This window comes from Glycine soja, chromosome 9, assembly GCF_004193775.1.
Source record: "Glycine soja cultivar W05 chromosome 9, ASM419377v2, whole genome shotgun sequence".
Lineage (NCBI taxonomy): Eukaryota > Viridiplantae > Streptophyta > Magnoliopsida > Fabales > Fabaceae > Glycine > Glycine soja.
This window is the reverse complement of record NC_041010.1, coordinates 41,445,373-41,469,650: the sequence shown is the minus strand read 5'-3', so window position 1 is coordinate 41,469,650 and position 24,278 is coordinate 41,445,373. Positions and strand designations below refer to the sequence as shown.

The following is a 24,278-nucleotide window of genomic DNA, read 5'->3' as shown; positions in this document are numbered from 1 at the left end:
TATTAGCTTTGACAATAACTTTAGAACTAGAACCAAGCGGTGAAGTTGATTCTTCAGTCAATTATGTAACTAAAAATTACCAAGACATTGCAAAATCAAAGCCTGTCTGGGAAAACCAAACAAAACTGACACTTTTTCTTTATTCTGTGTAGGATCGCTGAGATTCTCGTAAAAGAGGAGTAGTCGACAGGGTCCGTCATCATCAAAGAATTCATTAATTGAAGCTGTTGCAAAAGGGATAAACCGAGTGGCTTCTTACATCATGTTTTGGTGCTTTGGGGTTCTATGTAATTGTTCTTTACGAGTGCTGTCATTCATCTTTATTTACTTTTGTGCTTTCGGATTGGAAAATCAATAATGTTATAGACGACGTATCGGAAAAACAATAAAAATGAGGTAGAGAATATTTTTTAAAAAAAAATGACTCGGCTTTACTCCCATTACAGCCATATAATTAACCCTTTTACACTACCTCTTCCGAAATCCAAATGTAATTGAAACACATCCTATTCATATTGATTTTATTTTGTTACAAAATACAATTGAAACTCACTGAACTTTTAGCAGATGGTTTCCACCTTTGCATTTGATCACAGTGGCTTCACCAGTCTGGAAGAACGTATTGAACCTGTAACATTCTAAGGGATTGTGCTTATACTATCCCTCAGAGTGCTGTTTGCAGCCCTTTGGTCCATAATGCTTAGTGCCACGCCTGACAATCGCTTTGCATAAGTAGCAGTAATGGCGTTGGCATGCCCAGCAAAACAAGTGATTATTATTTCCAATCTGTTGAAGAATTCAAAATGGCAATAGAGAAAGTTGTTAGTGATGACAGAGAAACTGTCCTCCAAACAACAAAATAGACAGTAAAATAGAAGTTCACTTCTGTAGTAATACAATATGAAAACTGGAAGGTCACTTCTGTAGTAGATAGTAAAATAGAGTTCACCACAGGTATATCATAGGCTAACCAAATGCATAATATTTAATCCCAATCAAAGTCATAGACTCCACTAATTCAGTAATTCAACAATAATCAAATACATTCAACAAATACTTTCGTGCCATGTTTTTGTAAGGAACAAACACAAAGCTTTACTCACCTTTGGATTATATTGACGACAACTAGGACACGCCAAGCCATGTTGAGGAAAGAGCTCAGCCTGTAGTTGTCCTACCGCCTGGCGATGATTAATGCGCTCTTCCCAGGAATCAACCATTTCTCGTGGGAACAATTCACATGAACCATCCCTTGAATGAATAAAAAAAAAGAAACAAATACAAGTTCCAGAAGAATTTTTTACATTGAATCTTGGGCAGATGCAAATCAAGTAAAAGTATTTTTACAGTGCTTTTAAAAAGCCAAATACCTGAAATGTCCATATGGATCTGATGCATCAATTGCTTTGTTGCAGCGGTAACAGAAGTATTGTTCACAGTTACCACATTTCATTTTGTTACAACCTTCAGTTCGAGAAATTGCCATGTCACAAGAAGGGCACAGCTTGGAATCACGATGAATTTCTTTCATATTGAGCATTTCATTGATCTTTTCACGTTCCCTTCGCTTTTGATCTTCCTTTAATTGAGACAAATTTTGACGGTCCTATAATTGTCAACGGAATTAAATGTCACAGCACGGAATTAAATGTCACAGCAAATTGTATGGGATTGCACATTTATTTGTAACAATTACTCTCTTAATTAGGATAATTAGCTGTAATTGTATATATGGCAGTTTAGCTATTTTATTGGGCTGAAAATCAGGATAATTAGCTGTAATTGTGTATATGGCAGTTTAGCTATTTATTGGGCTGAAAATCAGCTTGACAGATTGTAATTAAAGTGTATTTATATGAGAAATCTCTATGAGGAGCAGCAGTTTTTGGCCTAACCTTTTCTGAGTTTAACATGGTATCAGCCTAGGTTTCGATCCAAGACCCTAGTCTGCACTTCTTTCCTTGTTCTTTCAGCCTTGTCCAAGTTCCAGTTCTCTCCAAGTCCTTGTTTTTTTCTGTTTCTTGGTCATTTCTTTCCCAGTCCAGATTACCATCCCTTGTTTCATGTCTACCGAAAAGTATGATGTTCTCTTGGTTCGCCTTAATGGCAAAAACTACTCAGCTTGGGCATTCCAATTCTAGATCTTTGTCACTGGAAAAGACTTATGGGGTCATGTTGACAGCAGCTCTCCCGTCCCTGACAAAGACACAGCTAAGGTTGAACACGCCAAATGGACAGTCAAAGATGCTCAAGTCATGGCCTGGATCCTAGGCTCTGTCGATCCCAACATTGTCCTGAATCTTCGGCCTTACAAGACAGCAGCCACAATGTGGAATTACTTGAAGAAAGTCTACAGTCAGAACAATGAAGCTCGAAGGTTTCAGCTTGAACACGACATCGCTACCTTTAAACAGGATAGTCTCTCCATCTCTGATTTTTACTCTCAATTCATAAATCTTTGGGCTGAATACACTGATATAGTTTATGCGGACTTGCCTTCTGAAGGCCTCAATTCAGTCCAAACAGTTCATGAAACTACTAAACGTGATCAATTTCTTATGAAATTGAGATCTGATTTTGAAGGTATTCGGTCCAACCTCATGCATAGAAATCATGTACCATCACTGGATGCATGTTTTAATGCTCTGTTGCGTGAAGAACAGCGCCTCCTTACACAGTCCATCATTGAAGATCACAAATCCGCTATTGTTCCAGTGGCATATGTGGCCCGAGGAAAACCAAAAAGCCATGACATGCGTACTGTTCAATGTTTCTGTTGCAAGCAATTTGGACATTATGCTTCTAACTGTCCGAACAAATTCTGCAACTACTGCAAAAAGGATGGACATATTATTAAAGAATGCCCCATAAGGCCACCCAAGCGAAATGTCACAGCTTTTACAGCCTCAGTTGATTCATCTGTTCCTAATAATTCAGTAAATCCAACACCTGTTCAGCAACAAGCTCCTGATCCTGCTCCGACTATGACCCCTGAAATGGTTCAACAAATGATCATTTCAGCATTCTCTGCTTTAGGATTCTCAGGTAAATCCTCTCCCCCTTGGTATTTTGATTCGGGGGCTTCCAACCACATGACCAACAATGCTCAATTTCTTACTAATATCAAAAAATATCTTGGAGACCTTAAGATACACACCGCTGATGGAAATCCTTTGCCTATCACAGCCACTGGTGATATTTCTCCATCTCTAACCAATGTTTTTGTTTCTCCTGGTCTCACTAGTAATCTTATTTCAGTTGGTCAATTAGTTGACAATGATTGTCAAGTACAATTCTCACAGTCTGGTTGTCTTGTGCAGGATCAACACTCAGGGAAGATAATCGCGAAGGGGCCTAAAGTTGGACGCCTTTTCCCAATCCAATTCTCATTGCCTTCCAGTCTTTCTTTGCCTTTAGTTTCTTGTAATTCTGCTATTGTTGATTACCAAGTGTGGCATAAGCGTCTTGGACATTCAAACGCAAATGTACTTCATGACTTGCTCAAATCTAATTATCTTGGAAATAAACACAATTCATCTCTCAATGCTGTTCACTTTGATTGTATTCCTTGTAAACTTGGTAAAAGTAAAATTCTGCCTTTTCCAACACATCAGTCTAATGTAACACAACCTTTTGAAATCATCCACAGTGATGTTTGGGGGGTGGCACCGGTTATATCTCATGCTCATTATAAATATTTCATAACTTTTATTGATGATTATAGTCGCTTCACTTGGGTCTATTTTCTGCGATCAAAAGATGAAGTCTTTTCCACTTTCAAATTTTTTCATGCCTTTGTTCAGACCCAATTTTCGTCAAAAATAAAAATCTTTCGCTCTGATAATGGGGGAGAATAAATGTCACACTCATTTCAGGACTTCTTGCAATCCAATGACATTGTATCCCAAAGGTCATGCCCCTCAACTCCACAACAAAATGGGGTAGCGGAAAGAAAAAATCGCCATTTGCTTGATGTTGTCTGCACCCTTTTGCTGGAGTCTCATGTGCCATCACATTTTTGGTGTGAAGCCCTCTCCACTGCAGTTCATCTTATCAACCGATTGCCATCTCCATCAATAGGTAATGAATCCCCTTTCAATCGGTTATATGGTCATCCACCCAATTACTCAAATCTTCGTATCTTTGGTTGTGTGTGTTATGTCCATCTTCCTCCAAGAGAACGCACCAAGCTCACTGCACAATCTGTTGAATGTGCCTTTCTTGGATATTCTCCTCATCAAAAGGGTTTTCTATGTTATGATCCTACCATCCGTAGGATTCGAGTATCTAGAAATGTCATTTTCCAAGAAAATGTATACTTTTTTGCATCATATCCTGACCTTACCTCTTCTCCAATTTCTGTTTTGCCATTGTTTTCTAACTCTCATGCAGGAGAACCATCTCCTAAACCTCTCTTGACCTACAGCAGACGTAGCACTGCAAACCAAAATCAACAGACAGAACCTCAAGGGCCCCTTCGAGATAATTCCTTGGCTGCTGATCCAGTAGAAGAACCAGAACCAGCTCCTCCAAGACGCAGCTCACGCATTATTAAGCCCCCAGACAGGTATATCCATTCCATGACAGCCTCATTATCCTCTATTCCTATCCCTTCCTCTTATAGCCAGGCCATGAAGAATGCTTGTTGGCAGAAAGCTATTGAAACTGAACTTCTAGCATTGGAAGAAAATCAAACATGGGATATAGTCCCATGTCCCACATCTGTTAAGCCTTTAAGTAGCAAGTTTGTATTCTCTATAAAGCTGCGTTCGGATGGATCCATAGATCGTTACAAAGCTCGTTTAGTTGTGCTTGAAAATAAGCAACAATATGGACTGGACTATGATGAGACTTTTGCACCGGTCGCCAAGATGACAACTGTGCGCACTATTCTTGCTCTTGCTGCCTCACAATCTTGGCCACTACATCAAATGGATGTCAAAAACGCATTCCTTCACGGTGACCTTAAGGAGGAAGTTTACATCAAGCTTCCTAATGGTATGCCTACCCCTTCACCTAATACTGTTTGCAAACTGAAACGCTCTTTATATGGATTAAAACAGGCACCAAGAGTATGGTTTGAAAAGTTTCGCTCGACACTACTTATTTTTGAATTCACTCAAAGTCAGTATGATCCCTCTCTTTTCCTACAAAGGACTCCTAAAGGCATCGTGGTGCTTCTTGTTTATGTGGATGACATTGTGGTCACTGGTTCAGATCAAGATGCTGTTTCTAGAATAAAAAATCAGTTGCATTCAACCTTTCAGATGAAAGACTTAGGTCATCTCACTTATTTCTTGGGTTTAGAGGTGCATTATCATCACCAAGGCATTTCTCTATGTCAGCACAAGTATATTCAAGACTTGGTTCAACTAGCTGGACTCCCAAATGCCACCCCTGTTGACACTCCCATGGAAGTTAATGTTAAATATCGGAGAGATGAAGGTGAACTTCTTGATGATCCCACTCACTATCGCAAGCTCGTGGGAAGTCTCATCTATCTAACTATCACTCGCCCAAATATTTCTTTTGTTGTCCACACCGTGAGTAAGTTCATGCAATCTCCGAGGCATTTGCATCTTTCAGCAGTAAAACGGATCATTAGATACCTCCTTGGCACCCCAAAGCATGGTCTGTTTTTTCCTGCTGATTCCTCCATACAACTCCAAGCATACAGTGATGCTGATTGGGCTGGTTGTCCAAACACAAGAAAATCCACTACTGGCTGGTGTATGTTCCTAGGGAATGCTCCTATTTCATGGAAATGTAAGAAACAAGATTCAGTCTCAAAGTCCTCCACTGAAGCAGAATATCGCGCGATGTCTGCCGCTTGTTCCGAAATAATATGGCTGCGTGGTCTCCTCACAGAGCTTGGATTCTCTCAAGCACAACCAACTCCGCTGCATGCTGACAACACCAGTGCCATACAGATTGCAGCGAATCCAGTTTACCATGAACGGACTAAACATATTGAGGTTGACTGTCACTCTATTCGCGATGCCTATGATCGAAGAGTCATCAGTCTACCACACATCTCAACTTCCATTCAAATAGCTGACATTTTCACTAAAACATTAACACGTCAGCGACACAATTTTCTACTTAGCAAATTGATGCTAGTCGATTTCCGGGCATCAATTTGAGGGGGGATGTCAACGGAATTAAATGTCACAGCACGGAATTAAATGTCACAGCAAATTGTATGGGATTGCACATTTATTTGTAACAATTACTCTCTTAATTAGGATAATTAGCTGTAATTGTATATATGGCAGTTTAGCTATTTTATTGGGCTGAAAATCAGGATAATTAGCTGTAATTGTGTATATGGCAGTTTAGCTATTTATTGGGCTGAAAATCAGCTTGACAGATTGTAATTAAAGTGTATTTATATGAGAAATCTCTATGAGGAGCAGCAGTTTTTGGCCTAACCTTTTCTGAGTTTAACAATAATAAGGACAAAAATCAGAAAACTGGAGGCATTTTTTTGGTTAAATAATTACAGCCAAAAATCAAGAAAAATGATAATAGAATAGAAAGACGTGTCAAAATACATACCTTTTGAACATCAAGAGCAATAGTAACTAGCAACAGACTAGACTCAAATCAAGACAATGACAGGATCAATCACACATTTGGGGGTGGTTAGAGGTTGCTAGTTAATTAAGAGTAGTTATTTAGTTGTAAGGTTGATTAGTTAATTTGTTAGTTGTTAGTTACTAATAAGCTCTACAAATAGAGCATGTATCACACATTTTTTGCATCATCCTCATTTTCAATCAATCTCACTCTATTAGTTTTCTCAATTCTCTTTGATCTCTTGGGCTCAAAGATAAGGCAAAAAAAGCTAGTAATTAAGATATTGAATTTCAAAAGCAGCTACATATGGGTGGAGCTGTAGAGATCTGCTTACTATAGGAGTAAGTATTGTTAAACTTACACCACTCAATATTTTTTTATTGACACTATCAATCTAACATTAAATTAATAGTTCTCATTAAAAGTTTGAAAATTTTCATCATCAATCAAATACATTTTAGCATATAATACACCTTTAAAATATAAGTAAATGCTGGTTATAAGAATACATACCTCTGTATTCACCAAAAAAAAAAATAAAAAAAATCATGCCTGTGATCTATGACAAGTTGACAACTAAACCATTTGTCTGATTATGGATTCAAATACCATACCTGCAAAATCTGAAGCTTCATATCTAGACTCATGCATGCTATGCCAACATGGCGTCGTTCCCTGCAAAGGGTACAAAAGCTAAAGTAACATTTTGGGCATTGAGCATGCTGGTCTTCATCCTCTATGCAGGGTGTTTCACACCTTGGACAATAAACAACATCAGACATTGATGCAAGTGTTTTTTCCAACATCATGGATTCCCAGCGCTCATAATCTGTGTCATCCAGCAATTGTTTTAAAAGGCCAGGAGGAATCATAATTGCACATTTTGCTTCAGGACATTTAAGATTACTAACAGTGCCTTCCTTTACATGTATCTGGGCAAAGGTCTGCAAGCATTTGAGGCAAAAAAAATGCTCACATGGTAACCGGATGAACTGAGAGCCTGGTAAAGTGGCAGACATAAGAACCATGTTCAATATTAACTCTATTTGAGCAAACATGGAGAAAAAAGCAGAATCAAGTCTTACAAATAAGTAATAAAGCATAGTTAAAAGAAAACTTCTTTAGAGGCCAACAATGCAAACGATAATATCCATGCATGTCAATAGAAAGATGTAGCATTGTATTAGCTCAAGTGGTAATGTGGTATAGCATTAGCTTTTCCACATATAGAATTATAAAGTCCATAAGATGGGGCAAAAAAATATAGAATAGGCAAGGAGTAAGATCCATTTTACAACCAGAGCAAAGACTGTAAAGGGATTTAATATAAGGTCAAAAGCAATATTGGGATTGAAATGGCATGAAGCCATGGACTTGATTTAGAGCAAAACTAGCCAAACATCTGGTTTCATTTAACAACATGAAAATGTTCATATTAGTCTACTACAACATAAGCTAGCATAGGTTAGTCAAATATGTGTATGCTTGGATAATTAGTTTAGAACAAAATAAAACTTATGTATTGATACCCTACCAAATAATAAAGCACCAATTATTACAATAAGTCAAACTGTTAATGATTCACCACAATGAAGTTTAAAGAACTGTTTATAAACAGTGATGAACAGACATACAGTCCCAAGTCTCAACAAGAGAAGGTAACTCTGTTGTGAATTGTGATGGTAATGGTATAAGCTGAAATTTAAAATTAGTTGCAACTTTGTGTAAGACCAAGTCAGGCTTTCCTTTGAAGAGTAATAGTGTGTATAAATTATCAGGCACAAATAGGAATTTACCTGCATATTCACTAAAGCAAATGTTACAATCATGCAATTCTTTGAGGAAGTTCTCATTGTGTCTCTCATCGTTGTAACTTCGTAAAAAAGGAATATCAACATCAATGCATTCAGCTCCTGAAATAACACGCTCATCCTGGACATAATTCATGCCATAAGGCCCAAGTATGATTTCCTCATCAAATCCCAGATGAGAAAGAGAAGAACTATGTAACCATTCTACCCAAGGGTAAATCACTTCCTGACCCTGTTGTTCTTCCCATATTGAATCCAACTTGTAGCACAGATTCAGAATCTTCACAGGTTCCAACCACTTAACAGAGAGTGTAAAAATAGGTGGTTGGTCGCTTGGGTACGACTTAGGTAATAAACACGTCAAAACAATTGGTGGTAGATATTGAACTTTGAAAGTGTACAAGAACTCATCTGAATTGCTGCTTAGAGTCTCAAGTTGATTGATAGAGTTTAGGTTAGCAGTAATGGCAATTTCACCCAAAACATCAACATTTATATGTATCTGAGGAAGGGAAAAAAAAAAAAGAAATAATAACAGAGTCAGTATTAGGTTTCAGAGAATCTTCATTGTAACAAAACTAAGCCAAAACTATATTATTAGGTTTACAGCAGCAACACCTGAAAACAACGCAGGCCTTTCCACCTCTCAAGGCTGAAAACGTTTTCTCCATAAATTGACTCCACCACAAGTATCTACAAAATAGAAATCACGTGCCATAATACTTCTGCATCAAATCAATACGACAAAACTTAAATGAAGTTCTTAAGTGTTTTTTCCCCGTGTTTTTCAATGAGAATCGAGTTTTAGCTATTAATAACCTACAAAACTTAGAATGCAGTACTGTTCTCCAATCAAAATTAGAGTTTCACCTGAGTAAATTGCGTAATACTAAGATTTGCATCAAAGGTTAACATAGATTACCGAAATGAAGCTACTATTTGATTGGAAAACGTTATTAAAAGCACCTAAGAAATTATATCTACATAGTTACCGAAGTAAAACTAAAATTCATAGGAGAACATAAACAAAAAGTCAAAAACACCAAAGCAACTACATCTAAGCTTGGTCCTAACTTTAGTACAAAACACTAGCTGAAACACTAATTCCGATTTCGATTCTACAGCGTTATTTCTACCTCATCTTGCTGCGATTGATCATTGATTCTGATCTGTTCCTCGGACAATTCAGGTTCCTCGATTTTACAGAGCAACTTATCAACCCTGGCTTGAATATAATCATCATTATCATCACCGTCTCCTTCCTCGGCCTTGCTTGAACTAGCCACGCGATCGGAGCCGTCAACGGTGTTGATCTCGGAGGCACCGGCACCGTCCTTGTTATGGCGATTTTGCGGCGTGCCAGTGGCTTCAACGTTTACATTGTCCTCCACGGAGTGAGAATTGGAAGAAGAAGGAGCCGGTTCGGGCATGCTGACGACACGGTATTGCAAGTCTGGTGGTGGTGGTGCTGTTGTGGACCTCGGTTCCTACGTGCGGGCTTGCGGTGGTTTGGTTGGCCAAAATTTTGGTGAGGAGAAGAAGGGTTCGGAGTGAAGGAGGAGGAGTCTTCCGCCGCGCGCTGTTGCATTGGCACTTTATTTTGTTCTTTCTTAGTTGTAAAATACTGTATATCTTAATCTTAATTCCATCAAGACCGTCCTTCTTATGAGTTATGACTGGTTTAGTGGTCAAAATAAGATTTAATAGGCTATGCCACCAGGATAAAAATAAGATAAAATTTAATATTATCATATGTTTAGTGTTCATCAGAAAAATATCATTTGATTGATATTACTTATAACTTTCTAAAAATTAACTTTTAATTGATTTTTTTTATAAATTATGATAATTATAAAAAAAAACTAAATTATACAAAATGTATTACTTTATTTAGGAGTTAATTTAGTAGGGTCTAATGAAGGGGTTTTTTCTCCTACCTACATCTATAGCAAATATGACTAATTAGAAAAAATGATTATCTTTTTCAAAATCAAGAGGTTTCTTATATTTGTTAACAATTTTGGACAATCTTCATATTTCTTTAATTCTTTTTTATCTTTATATATCGTTTATTCTATCAACTCCGATACAACATATTGGTGCTTATCATCTTGATACTAATATCGCAATGTCTTGCACCTCCCATCATACAAGACTTTAATTAATGACATCTCAATACTTATGTTAATATTATTATTGTAGGTGGATTTTACTCAAGGTAGAATTTCATCTTAACTACCAAGATGATCCAAACACATTCTTAAGTGACTAAATTATACTCTTGGAATGACCATTGATTTGTGGTGATAAGTAGAACTAAGTCATGACTTTGTGCCTAATACCCAATACAAACTCTACTAAAATCTTGATGTGAACCTCAAATCTCCATCATATGTGATGTTCGAAGGTATTCCGTGTAAAAACTTTTTTATATATGATTAAGTCAATCTCTAAAGAAAATACATAATGTTAATAGGTAAGAAGTAAGCATACTTCACAACCTATGAACAATGACCTATACAACATTAAACACATTTATTGTCATAGGAAACACACAACAAAATCCATGATGATATTACTCCATTTTCATTTAGGAACTTCCATCGTTTGCAACAAACCAACATATCCTTGATGCCATTAGCTTTTTGACAAGTCGTCATATATTCTACCACATTCCTCTTCATACCAACAAACCAACATATCCTTGATGCCATTAGCTTTTTGACAAGTCGTCATATATTCTACCACATTCCTCTTCATACCAAACCACCACAAATTGTGACATAACTTCATACTCTTTTAACTTTGATCTAAGACGAGTTGTCTTATTTTTGAGTCCTAAGATACACAAACTCTAACCGTGAATCTTAAGATAACATCATCTCCTAAATTGAAGTCTACGACTTTATTAGTCCTCAACAACTTATTCGTCTTGCACAAAGTTGAGTTTAACAACTATTCTCCCTTGCGGTCTCAAGAAAATTACACTTTATAATGTAATTATGTCACAACTAAAGTGATCATGATCCATCTCTATATATAAATTTATATCTTTAAACTTTTTCACTCATTTTAACTCTTTCACCGTCAAAACGAACACATGATTTATATTTCTACTTAGAGCATTCACTACTATGTTTGCCTTGCCTAGGTGATACATCAACTGAAAATCAGTCTTTCAAGATCTTCCCACAACATCCCTTTCTTATGTTCAACAAATACTTTAAACTCATGAAATCACTTAACATGTCAACCTTTTCTTAAAAAGAGTGACGTCTCTATATTCTCAAAGCAAACACCATTGCAGCCAATTTCAAATCATGTGTAGGCTAGTTTCTCTTACACATTTTCATCTATCGAAATGCATATGTCATAACCTTCCCATAATGCATTAGTACACAATTCAATCCCAAATAAAAGACATCATAACTAATCTCGAAAGGCATGTCAAAGTTAGATAGAACCCACACTGTTAAAGTATTCAACTTCTATTATTAAATTATAGAAACTTCTCTTATAATCTTCAATCCAACAAAAGGTTGACCCTTGGTAGTAAATACTATTTATAGATTTTTTATTTTCTTAATTAATTAATTTATTCAAGAGAAAAAGCTACCAGAGCCGCAAATAGTAAATCTTGAGATAGAGCAAACATTTCATCTTTTTCGGCCTCCTAATTCCAAGAAGAAAAATGAAAATTATTTAGAAAAATGAAAAGAAAAACAATAAAAGATAATTTTAATTTCTAAAAAGAAAATATATTCGTTATATAACTCTTATACATATTCTATAAAAAAAAATTTATGAAACAACTGAGAAGTAGCGAGACATTTTTTGAGCCGAAGGTTTTTCTATCTTAGACTGGACCATCGTCTTCTCCTCTGAAATTTTTTACATAAAAAAAAAAAATACAACTGACAATGATTGTATTGTTAAAGTTGTAAACACAAATCAATTTTTTTTATATAAACGTTAGTTATTACTTAGTTTTTTTGTTTTTTTTTTGACAATGTTCCTTGTTAGTTTATTTATTAAAAAAAAAGTTTCTTCTTCCCTTTTCATTTTCTTTGCAAGGATATTCTCTTTTAAAGATACTATTTGATACCTTTTGACTAGCTGGCTAAAATTCTGAAAGATGTAAATAGTGTTGTAAATTTTGAAGGAAATTAGAGCGATTCGGTAAATTTTCGTCTTCTGAGTATAGAAGAGAGGCGTTCCCACGCCGTCTTACGTCGCTTTCGCCGATTCCGAGCCTTTGATCGGTAAGATTCGCATCTGTTATCTGTATAATGTATTTTATTTTGTATTGGATCTGTCGTTGTAATCTGTTTGTAAATTCAATAATATTATATGCTAAAATTCAGTGTAACGTGAAATTTGTTGAGAGTTGGGAGTTAATTACGATGGAATATGATTTGCTGAGAGTTGGGAGTTATTAACACACTCGCGTTGTTGGTTGAAATTTGTTTTCTATTTTAATGGTATCATTTTTAGTTTGTTAGAGATAAATTTTTTTTGACAATTTTAAATCTTGTTATGAAGGTTAGGATATTCCACTTTATCCTTCCTTCCTTCTATTGAATGTATTCCTGTTCATTTTTACCTCTTGTCCTGTTTCACTTGTTTGTTGGCCTTTACCTATCCCAAATGCCTTTTAGTTTGAAAGGAATGCATGATGCTGATGATTAAGCCTCCACCCTCTGTAACTTTTCCTTCCTCAATCTCTGAATTGCTTCTTCTCTGCTTTTGCGGTGAAGAAATTCCGGCTCCAATCTCTTCCAATCCCTTCCACACGTAATCACTTGTGTGCAAACTGAATTTCTTGATATTGATTAGTTCCCTCACGCAGTGTTTCGTAATACTGTGACCTCTGAATTCTGAACCTAGTAAATGCAATTTGAAGTTTGAACAGATAGTATTTTTTCCATATCGGCTAAAAAAAGCACAGGAAATTTCATTTGGGTTTCATTTTCCAGGCTTGGTTAGAAAAATGAGTTTTTTTTTTATATGATGATGGGTTTTCTAGGTGTGCAATGTCCTCAATAATGGTTGTTTTTTAAACAACTCAACCAATCAGTTGGAATGAGGTAGTTAGAACGGGTAGGACATTACAAAGTAAATAGTAGAGGGGATGGGAGGTAGGTCAACTTGTCATTTGAGAGAGGTCCAGGGCATTTGGGCCAGAGAGGTGCAGATGCTCAAATTTTTGTAAGTTTTAAGCTAGATTTGGGGGAGATTTTCCCTATTATTTTAAATAAAATACCCAGTTTATATCAGTGTCTTAATAGGCACAAATTATTGACACTTAGATATTAATGAGATTGGTCTCTCGTTGAGATCTTTCTAGCACCATGCTGGCTGCCCGTCTTCTACCATTGAGATTTTACAAACTGTATTGGACATTTTAAAAACCTATTGGCAGAATTAAATAGGTTAAAAACTTCATAAATGAATGGTTGTCTGCTTCTGTATTTGTTCTGGTATTGTTTTCCTGGTAAATAGTAGTCAATGAATTTGATTCATGAAACATATAGGCCATGTCAGGTGAATTTGTTACAAGGATATATATTTCAGTGACTGATTTAGTTCTTTTATTTTTTAAGATACCATGTTAGGCCAGTTTCTATCACACCACTTGTTAGTCCTTCTGTATTCCTAATGTGTTAAAACTCAAAAAAATCAATCACATGTCACGTTCACTAAAACAAGCTGGCACAGCAATTAACGGGGCCATTGGAGCAGTAGTGTTCCATTTGCTGCAACTTTGTGTAGCTTTGCCTTTAATATTAAATGAACAATTAGTAGTGCACTTAAAACAAAGAAGTATTGAATTAGTCACTATATTATATGCCTTGCTTAGGAACCAAGTTGTTTGTTTACTCTAAATTTTGACTGAATGAATATGAGTGAATCTATAGGAGAAAGACTAGAAATTAAAAGGTTAATCTTTAATGAAGCCTCAGTGCCACTGTTGGAGTTATGGGTAATGAATGCATACCAACTTCCTATGTGGATTTCAAATGGCTTGGTTGCCCATTTTTGGTAAAAGAAAACCCAGTTGCAAAGTTTCTAATCTACAGGGGATCGTGATAGTTAAAGATCTCACACTTGGTAGGGGTGTGATGGCTGAGATTTGTGAGGAGGATGAGTAATCTGATATGGCAAGATTATGCACCAAGTTTTAACTTCATGTGTGTGTGTGTGTGTGTGTGACTGTGTATGTACACTTAATTGTATTTCTGTTTCTGCCCTTTGGCTAGTCTCCTACACTTGCATATGCAAAATCTAGTCTTGTATGCAGTGTTTGTTCTAGCAATGTGTCTCTCTTTTCCATATACGCAGTTATGTACTTGTAAGTATAAATAGATGCTTATGAAACTAATATTATCTTCAACATTGATTTTCTCCAGAATTCTGCAGTGAAGATGTAAGTGTAGCTGTGACTGATATCTTGAAGCTACCTCTGATGGATAAAAGCAATGGCTGCAGCTTCTCTAGTATATTTTCAATTGCTGTCTTTTCAAGTGCCATTTTTGTTGTCTCCTTGATTTTGGTTCGTCTCCTTTATGTCTTATATCGTAGCAGCAGGCCCTTGAGCAAAAGGGCTTCAAAACCTGTTAGTACCCTTATTATTTTAGGATCAGGTTTGCACTCACTTTTCCTCCTTTTCCATCCATATCAAAACATTTCATGAGAATTCCACAAATTTATAGTTTATCTGCTGTAGGTGGTCATACTGCTGAGATGCTTAATCTATTGGTAGTGCTACAGAAAGATAGGTTTAATCCAAGATTCTACATTGCTGCTGCTACTGATAATATGAGTCTTCAAAAAGCTCAGTTGTTGGAGAATTCCCTGGCTGCTGAGGTTCTATTTTTTGCTATGTCTCTAGAAGTACCTTTTATCCAATGAACTCTATTTTTCTTTTTTTACTTTGGTGTGTATGTGTGGGTGTTTTGGTGGGGGTGGGGGGGAGTTCTACAATATAAATTGGGTAGTTTTTAACTTGGTGCACCTTTATTGCAACATATGAATCAAATTATTAATGATGTATGTTGATGGCTATAGCAATAGGTGTTCTAACATTTTGTCTATGTTTTCATTTGATAATTATAGGAAAATTATGGGCTGAAGTCCTGTATATTTAGATGTGACAATAATTAGCTTTGACTGATGATTCGAAACATGACTACTACTAATGTTGCTTGAATAGGTAGATCCAAAGCAACATTGCCCCATGCTTTATAGTTTTCTTGCAGGAGTGTATCTAGGAATCCAATAATAGCTTATTGTCACAAGAACTTTGTAGTCTTTAAACTGCCATCATCCTTGATGGAAATTATTTTTGAATACTAAATTAAAATGTCCGTATTTTTTGAATGGTATCAATAGTTTCTTTTGCTGATTTCTGCCATTCTTTCTGGTTTGATAATCTCAAACTTTTCCAAGTTGCAGATTTGGGGACAGGAAATAGAGAATATATATCTATCTAACTGATAAAAAAAACGTGACCTTTTCTGTTTTCTATTTTCTTCTATTGACATGCAATATGTTGGTTTTAATTAGAGCTTGATGGGTTTTGAATTTCACTTCTGCTTGCTGGTTTACAGATTCTGATCAGAAATAGATTTTACTGCAGAATGCAACAAGGGTCACTGATACTGCACAGTTCATGAAGATATATCGGAGTAGGGAAGTTGGTCAATCATATATAACCTCCGTTTGGACTACTTTAGTTGCAATGGTACATGCGCTATGGCTAATGATTAAAATTAGACCTGAAGTGGTACCATGTCTATCATTCTTTGCTTCTATTATTAATTTTATTTTGTTACAATTTGAAGTGATTCTGTATTGCTACTGTCCAGATACTTTGCAATGGACCTGGAACTTGCATTCCCCTCTGTGCTATTGCATTCATATTTAAGGTTCATATTCCCTTATTCTTCTATCATTTCCATAATTTCATTTATCCACTTCATTTGATAATTTATGATTCTACTGAAATTGTTCAAGCTTCTGTGCAGGTACTGGGAATCAGATGGTCATTAATTTTCTACGTTGAGAGTATTGCAAGAGTGAGAAGACTCTCCTTGAGTGGCCTGCTCCTGTACAAGTTGCGGATGGCTGATCAACTTTTTGTTCAGTGGCCACAGCTGCAACGACAGTATCCCCGGGCTACCTATGTTGGTCGACTCATGTAACCAATTGGTTCCTTTAATATCATTAAGCAAAAGCTGCATTCCATGGTTCATAGTTGTATTGATTATTATATTTAAGTTCTCCCTGCATTTGTCAAAGTGTTTTTATAGGTTAATTGATTGCCATTCTTTGTTTTTTCAAAAGGACAAAGGAAGATAAGAAGATTAAGATATTCAAAGAGATTTTGATTACATACAAATTTGTGGGGTGTGAAACCGTTTTTTGATAACTACCTATTACTCGACTTTAGAAAGATTTTTTTCTTTGTAGTAGTATCGCTTACTTTCTAACTTTTCTTGCTAACTAGCACCTAGATCTTGAATTTGATGACGGGAATATTCGTTAGACCAAATTGGTATTACTCTTTATTTCAGATAGATTATTGATTTCTGTTATTTTTCATCCAACAAGCATCTTCAAAAAATTTAAAAAAATTGGTTGGATTTTTTTTAGGCTGCAGATTACTCTTCTCTCTTTCATATTAGGCAGTTGCTTCTAATAAAGAAACTAAGTGGTACATCAACTTTCATTTAAAGCTGATGCACCTTTTTCTTTAGGGAGAAATGGAAAAAAGGGAATAGTGCATTAGTGACTACTAGCTAGTGCAGAAACAGTTTATTTCTAGTAGTCTTAGCTTATAGATCTATATCAATGTGGTTTTGGAGTAATGGATCCACTTTAGTAAATCATAGCCTACTAGAATAAATATATACATTATGTTGTGTTTGGTTGAGATGATGAAAATAAAAGAAAAATATTTAAATTGAAATAAAGATATAAGAGTGAGACCTATATAGAACTCATCTTATTTCTTCCCAATTTGTCTTCTTCCTCCCTCATCCAAACACAACATGAGATTGATCGGAAGAAAACAAGTTATACAGTTTACTTAGCTGACGTTTTATGGTTTATTGCTGTTTCTATTTTTTGTTTCTCCTGGTAGTACAACCTTATTTAAATTTTATTTGTATATATTCGTGTGGTTTTCCTTTCCAAACGCTTTTTTTTTTTTTACTTTATATATACTACGGTTACTGAAGTTGCAGAAAAAATGTGGACAAATGTCACGGTGATGGACTGCATTTCGAAACTATGGTAGCAATCTTCTGCAAGTGACATTTTCAAAACATTTATGGAAACAGTTGGCTAATTCCTTTCCTTGTTAATTGAAAACAAAGGCGGTATCATAGGGAATCTTGTAAATGAACGTCTAAAGATACTAATTAAGATTGCATAAAAAAAAGGCAAATGCCTGTAACAAATTAAAAGAAGGAATTTTTTTATTGGAATGTATAAATTGTGTTGTTTTTTAATGTTTTTCTATGATCTGTAAAAATAATTTTTTTTTACTGATCATGACATTAGTACAAAATTATTCCAATGAAAAAGAATAATCAATCTTTGTCGTAGTTTCTTAATCAATATCAACATTAGTTAGAAAGGTACTAAAAAAAATACTAATTAAGAAGTTGATAAATAATTTAAGGCAAATGTTAAAGGATATTTAATGGCATTGGTTAATAAATAAAAATATTTTTTTATTAGAAATTTTTATTAATATATTCTTATCACGACTTTCAATATATATTTTATTTATTAATTTCTTAGATCAGGACATTATATAATTTATAAATAAAAATATTTATTGAAAATGAGATGAAAATGTATTAAGTAACATTAAATGTTAGACTTTCTCTTAATTTTTATTTTACTCTTTATTGCTTAACTATTCTGAAGCAATTGTCAACATTTCCTTCTTAAAGCATAACAATTTATAAATAATTATTTTATTTTCTATTTCTTAAGCACGACTTTATCAAAATACTAGAAATGTTCTCCTTTGTCTCCAGCACTGATTAACTATCTGGTTTTGATTGAAGAGATTTGTTTTAAAATCTTTTCTTCTTATCTATATCATATCCATAATTAGCCATACGCCCATTCATCCCCATCAGTTACTCCAATTTCAACGATTTCCCCTTCTATGAGAAAAGATAATCGGGAAATGAAACAAGCCGAATTTGCCGTCTTAAAAAGCCAGTTTTATTACAAGGAGAAAAATAATACTGTGATCCCTGAAGTGAACTGAAGGCTATAGCAGCCAGACTTTTCTAATTGGATATCTCTGCTTTTCACCAAAATTTTAACTTGAATGTGAACATCTTCACACGCCTTCTGAATTCAGATATTCAATGAATAGTTTATACTAAAACATGTTCACACGCCTTCTGAAGTCTGATATTCAGTGAATAGTTTATACTAAATAATGAAAACATTCAAATTCAGTTATAAATGCATAATCTTGAATAAAAGGCAAGACTATACTTGCCCACACCGCAATGGTTCTATAGGTCTCTACTCCCTAGTCTCTTGTGGCTACATTTGACTACCCCTTCCTCTTGTTTCTGTTTACTTTGAAAATTTCAGCAATTTTACTAACTATTGAAAAAAATAACTTTATACTCTCCCATACAATTTATGCTACAAGCTGCCGATTTAAAAAAAAAAATTCATAAAAACAGAATGGAACTTTAAGAAGACACAGTTCTTTATACATACTTCTGTTTTGGACATGATGAATGGAACCTAAATATGTGAGCCACTTTAATTATCATAGATTCGCATTGCTGGAGTCTACTTACTCACCTAGTTGGCTATTTGGGCATGACTTGTATCTGTAACTAACTAGCCTTTGACTCGTGGTAGTTGGCTATTTGGGCATGACTTGTATTATACAGTTAAAGAATATGACAAATATTAATTACTAATCACTTTTGTTCTCAAGTTTGTAATTGCAGTAGAATTAAAATACAAATGGTGTTTATATATGATCAAACAGTTAAAAATTATAGATGTGATGATAATATGACATACATATGCTCTGTAACTACTAAGCATGGTGGATCAACTAAGGGCATATTCAGTGAAGAAATACATTAGAAGTTTTTTTTACTACATTCTCAATAATATTTTATACTTTATAATGTAATATTACATTTTTTTACTTTAAACAACTCAATGAATCAGAGACCTTGCCTATAAATAAATCATCGCATCTACAATTTAATTAATTAGGAGAGAATCAATAGATTGATTTTGGTAAAAATTTATTTTAAAGTGACATGATTTATATTTGGATACTTTTATTATAAAATTAATTTATGAGTAAAATTTAATACAAAATTTTGGATTTAATATAAAAGCTATTCAAAATTGTTTAATCAAAAATTAATTATAAACACAAAATCAATTATAAATTTTTTTCTAATGTAAAATCAAGCATATAAAAATATATTCAACATCAATGAACTTAAAATTAATTTTAGAAGATAAAACTAAACATGCACTCATTTTTTTTCTCCAACCAACATCTCACTCAACTTTTTCAAATGGACCCCACAATATACAAATAATATTATATTTTTAAGGAGAGAGGAAATATTACTACTATATTATTAATGAATAAAAGATGACCCAGATTTCCTGCTCTCCAATGACATAAAACTCACTCACGAGTTTTTATTTACTATTGTTGTCAGTTAAGAAACTCTCAACTCAAGTTTACATATTTGTGGGAAGAACTTTATATCCCTGGTAATAATCTTACCTAATTTGAACATAATTATCATCAATGGAAGATGCATGTGTTCTCTAAAAAAACACAGATCTTGTTAATCAGTTCTTAAGATATTGATTAAGGATTAAAAGTAGAAATTTTTATCAGAAGAACATAAAAAAAAAAGTGATGAACAAAATAATTTTATTTATCTCAACAAAAAAATTTCTTTTAAATCCTTAACTAATGTTCAAGGAATGTTCAACATTTGCCAAAAAAATAATAATTCATATGAGTGATCTCTTGAACTGATCTGGGGGAATTCATCAGGTGCAAAGCGATTTGAAATTACAACATCATAATCATCATCTTCACCACATGATTGAAAGGACCATATAAATAAATGACGGGGATACCAAAGCAAGGTGTTGCACATTCTCTGCGAGAAAATTGCACATGGCAATTAATGTCGAGTAGCATACTGTTTCACTTGGGAATTTTCTTCTTATCTCCCAATAGCTTGAGAAAAGTATGGTTTCTTCTCTGTTTAACAAGGATTGTTCTAAGACTTCGAGATCTAGTGAGGGGTGACAAAAATGTTAGTTAAGCAAAACTTAATTAAGTACGAATATTGCTATCATTATATTATAAGATTATTATTATTTTCATAAATCTATAGAAATACTCCTTGGCATCCAAATTGAAGAATGTAACCACCAAAAAGTGTAAGCTCATCGGCTCCACACACACATATTTCATTGTGTTTATTATTGATTGAAGAATTAAATTTGAGCAACGATTTAAAAGAGATTGATTAAGTACGCTTTTTTTATAATATTAGGCTAAATTACATTTAGTTCCTTTAACTTTAAATCCATAATTAAAAAAATTAAAAAAATATTTTAATGAAAATTGAATTCATAATCCTTTATTTATATATAAAATAATAAATAATTAACGCACTTATTTTCTTTTGTTAATTACGTTAATATTATTTTTTTACATCATTAGTCAAGAGTTATTATTATTTTATAAAATTATCAAAAATTATAAATTAAAAAATATTTTTAGTTTATAAATTTTGATCATTTGAAAAAAATTAATAACTCTTGACTAATAATATATAAAAAATAATAATAATATGTTTAATTAAATAAAACAAGTGTTTTATTATATTATTGTTGAATAATTTTACGTAAATAATTAGAGTAAAAATAATTTATATATTAAAATAAATTTATAAAAAATTATGTAAATAATTTAAATATTAATTTATAAAATTTAATTATAAATTGGTAAAATAAAAATAAAAATAAAAATACATAAATTATTCAAAATAAAAATATATAAAATGATTTAAAAATAAATTTACCAAGATTTATATATTAAATATTTTTAATTTATAAATTTGAAGAAAAAAATAATCGTTGACTAATAATCATAAAAGATAATATTAAATTAATGGTTTATTATTTTGTTAAAATTATGATTTAGCCTAATATTTACTTAAATTAGAAGGAAACAAATCTGGAATACTAACTAACCCGTGGGTTTAAACAATTCTTATTTTTTATTGGTAAGAATTAAACACAAATTCAATACAGTAAAAAAAAATTATACATTTTAGTTAGATAGATGCTTGTTATTTTTTTTTTTTTTAGACTGACTAAATAAAGTACCAATTGTCTGTCATTGCTCAGTATATATCCCACGTATTTCTCATGAGACATTTCAATGAACAATGATTTCACGAACTGTACGTGAACTGTGAAGATTGAATGATTGATGACAATCAGGATGCAAGAACTATTATTTAGTTTTCTTAAGTTTTTGTCACAACTAATCTGTAACATCTAGCAATTTTCTTCATCACGAACATATATATTTAGATTAATGGAAATTAAAACATACTTTTCTTTTCATTTCCAAGGACACAGAATATAGAGAATTTTTAAAAATAATGGAATGCAAAGTTTTTCTCCTACTCAGAAAGTGGAATGATAACATCGTATATATTTTGTTCTCAATAACAAATTGTTTGGTTTTATGTTTTGAATGTAATTTTTCATTTTTTGAATGTGATTATCAGAAGCTATGACTATTACTTTCTACATCTTAAATGTGATCATTCCATTTTCAACGTATTTTCAAAGAATTTTTTTCTAGTTTGAGTGGGCGCATAGGTGTACCCTTTTTTTTTTTTTTAAAGGCAATTGATGTATTATTAAAAGTAAAAACTCAGTTGTAGCACAAGGTGTGCCAAACTAAGTCCAAAATGTATTACTCGATCCATTAAACTTTTTTTTATTTTAGCACAAGGTGTGCTAAACTAAATTCAAAATGTCTTACAAAAGATATGACAAAATAGAAACAAGACATTACGGCCACCTTCTATTCTAACAAATACAATACACCCTGTGACCTTACTCTCATATACTATGCTTTTAAAATCTCCAAAAAATATTGTGATATTCAACTTCTGCATGCGTATGACGTTACTAAACTCCATAAAGCAACATACAAGTAGTGTGTACCAGAATCACGATGAATCCCCATCACAACGGCCTTACATGACTTTGTTGAAGGAACCAAAGATGTCTAAGTTACCAATTGAATTTAATTAATTAGGTAACTATAGAAGATAATATAGATGAGTTTCTTTTGAAAGCGTGACAGCTAGTCCCAATCAGTTTCCACAACTGCATTAATTAGCATCAATTTTTCGGTTGCCTCTCAGTTATTAAAAGCTTTCCAACAACTATTGCTAGCCCAACTTCAATTCAATCGCTCAACTATTTGTGCATGTTCATTATTACTACTATAATTATCATATCACTTTATGTTCGTTCAAGATCAAGATCAAGATCCATCTTGCACTTAGTTTCTTTCTACACTCCTAATAATAAGAGCACCAAGGACATCAATATTCTTCTTCCTAACGTGTCCTGTCAGTATTCCAATTTACATACATTTAATTCCATTTCACGATTTTAAGCCCCACTACTATCGTGTACCCGCTAGGATACAATTAGCCATGACATATTTGCTTATAAGTTATAACGTTCCCAAATTCAATATCACTTCATGATATTTTACTAGTTAAAAGACAATTGGTTAGGTTTTACATGTGGATGCATGCGATTTTCTTTTCTTCTTCTTTCCCTCCCCCCCGACTTTGAGGACGGAGTGTCATTTTTTTTATTGAGTTTAATCAATGTTTCAAATGATAAGCTATATAGATTGAGTTTAATTTATTATTGATGTTGTTTTCAGGTATATATCTCAGGATTTTAACAAAATTTAATATAAATAAAAAAGATGCGTGTATGTATGGTTTGGAGGTCAATCGGGTCATGTGTATGCATATTGGTAAGAGTAAGTATGTCACAGGATTGGATGGAAATATGGAAAAAGAAGGACAAAGTAAACCAATTATTATTATTGCATTGATAATATTGGTAAACGGTTGGGGGGAGGCAATTAAAGTTGCATTTAGATTATTCAAGCCGGACCCAAATGATGAAGTTTTCATAATTTGTGAAAATTTCCCATTAATTTCGAATAGCCAACGAAACAAAATGAGATAGATCATTGATTTTTGAGCATATTGACACTGGTAGTCAATAAAATAAAATAAAATAAATAAAGAACTAATTGGTATGGGGCAGGGTATGTCAAAGTACATGTGAAAGATGTTACGAACATCAAAATATTCGGTGACTTTACATTTTTATGGTATGGCATGACAGTATCTGCTGTATACGCCCCATATAACCTGTTAAGATAAAAGGATATGTCTTTGGTATGTTTGTTGCTCTGCCCCACGTGTTACTGCTTGTCTAAATAAGACCCTCTTTTTATATTTTCTTAATTTCATGTTTGTTTTGTCATTGAATAAGTAACTTTATATATATAAATATAAATGTTAATTAATTTGAGTTAGGCTTGTGATTAAGTAAAGTTCTTCTTAAAGTGACATTCTCAATTAAAAAGTGTTTATATCGTTTTCTTCTATTTATTTAGCTTGACAACGTATATGAAATTTGATTCGTGACACCCCCACCCCAACTAAAGCAGTGTTTCTATTACTTTTTAATATGGAATTAATTTCCGTTTGAGGGTGTGGGCTT

The 24,278-nt window shown here is 33.5% G+C and overlaps 2 protein-coding genes across 4 annotated transcripts; one reads left to right on the top strand and one right to left on the bottom strand.

Moving 5' to 3' along the window:
• Positions 1–343: 343 nt before the first annotated feature.
• Positions 344–10,036, bottom strand: LOC114368962 (E3 ubiquitin-protein ligase RNF14). Its single transcript, XM_028326263.1, has 7 exons — positions 9,527–10,036; positions 9,009–9,083; positions 8,376–8,892; positions 7,194–7,579; positions 1,371–1,606; positions 1,104–1,251; positions 344–786 (listed from the first exon to the last, which is right to left on the bottom strand). Exons 1-7 carry the CDS (start codon positions 9,818–9,820, stop codon positions 658–660), a joined length of 1,785 nt encoding a protein of 594 aa, XP_028182064.1. The 5' UTR covers positions 9,821–10,036; the 3' UTR covers positions 344–657.
• A 2,373-nt stretch (positions 10,037–12,409) lies between these two features.
• Positions 12,410–16,825, top strand: LOC114366906 (UDP-N-acetylglucosamine transferase subunit ALG14 homolog). Of its 3 annotated transcripts, none has more exons than XM_028323935.1 (6): positions 12,410–12,652; positions 14,801–15,034; positions 15,118–15,257; positions 16,030–16,134; positions 16,259–16,318; positions 16,418–16,825. In XM_028323935.1, exons 2-6 carry the CDS (start codon positions 14,857–14,859, stop codon positions 16,592–16,594), a joined length of 660 nt encoding a protein of 219 aa, XP_028179736.1. In that variant the 5' UTR covers positions 12,410–12,652; positions 14,801–14,856; the 3' UTR covers positions 16,595–16,825. The 3 variants fall into 3 exon arrangements, with proteins under 3 accessions (XP_028179736.1, XP_028179735.1, XP_028179734.1); XM_028323934.1 differs by having other exon boundaries at positions 12,412–12,652; positions 14,811–15,034; positions 16,030–16,176; XM_028323933.1 differs by having other exon boundaries at positions 12,413–12,652; positions 16,030–16,176.
• The last annotated feature ends 7,453 nt before the right edge of the window (positions 16,826–24,278 follow it).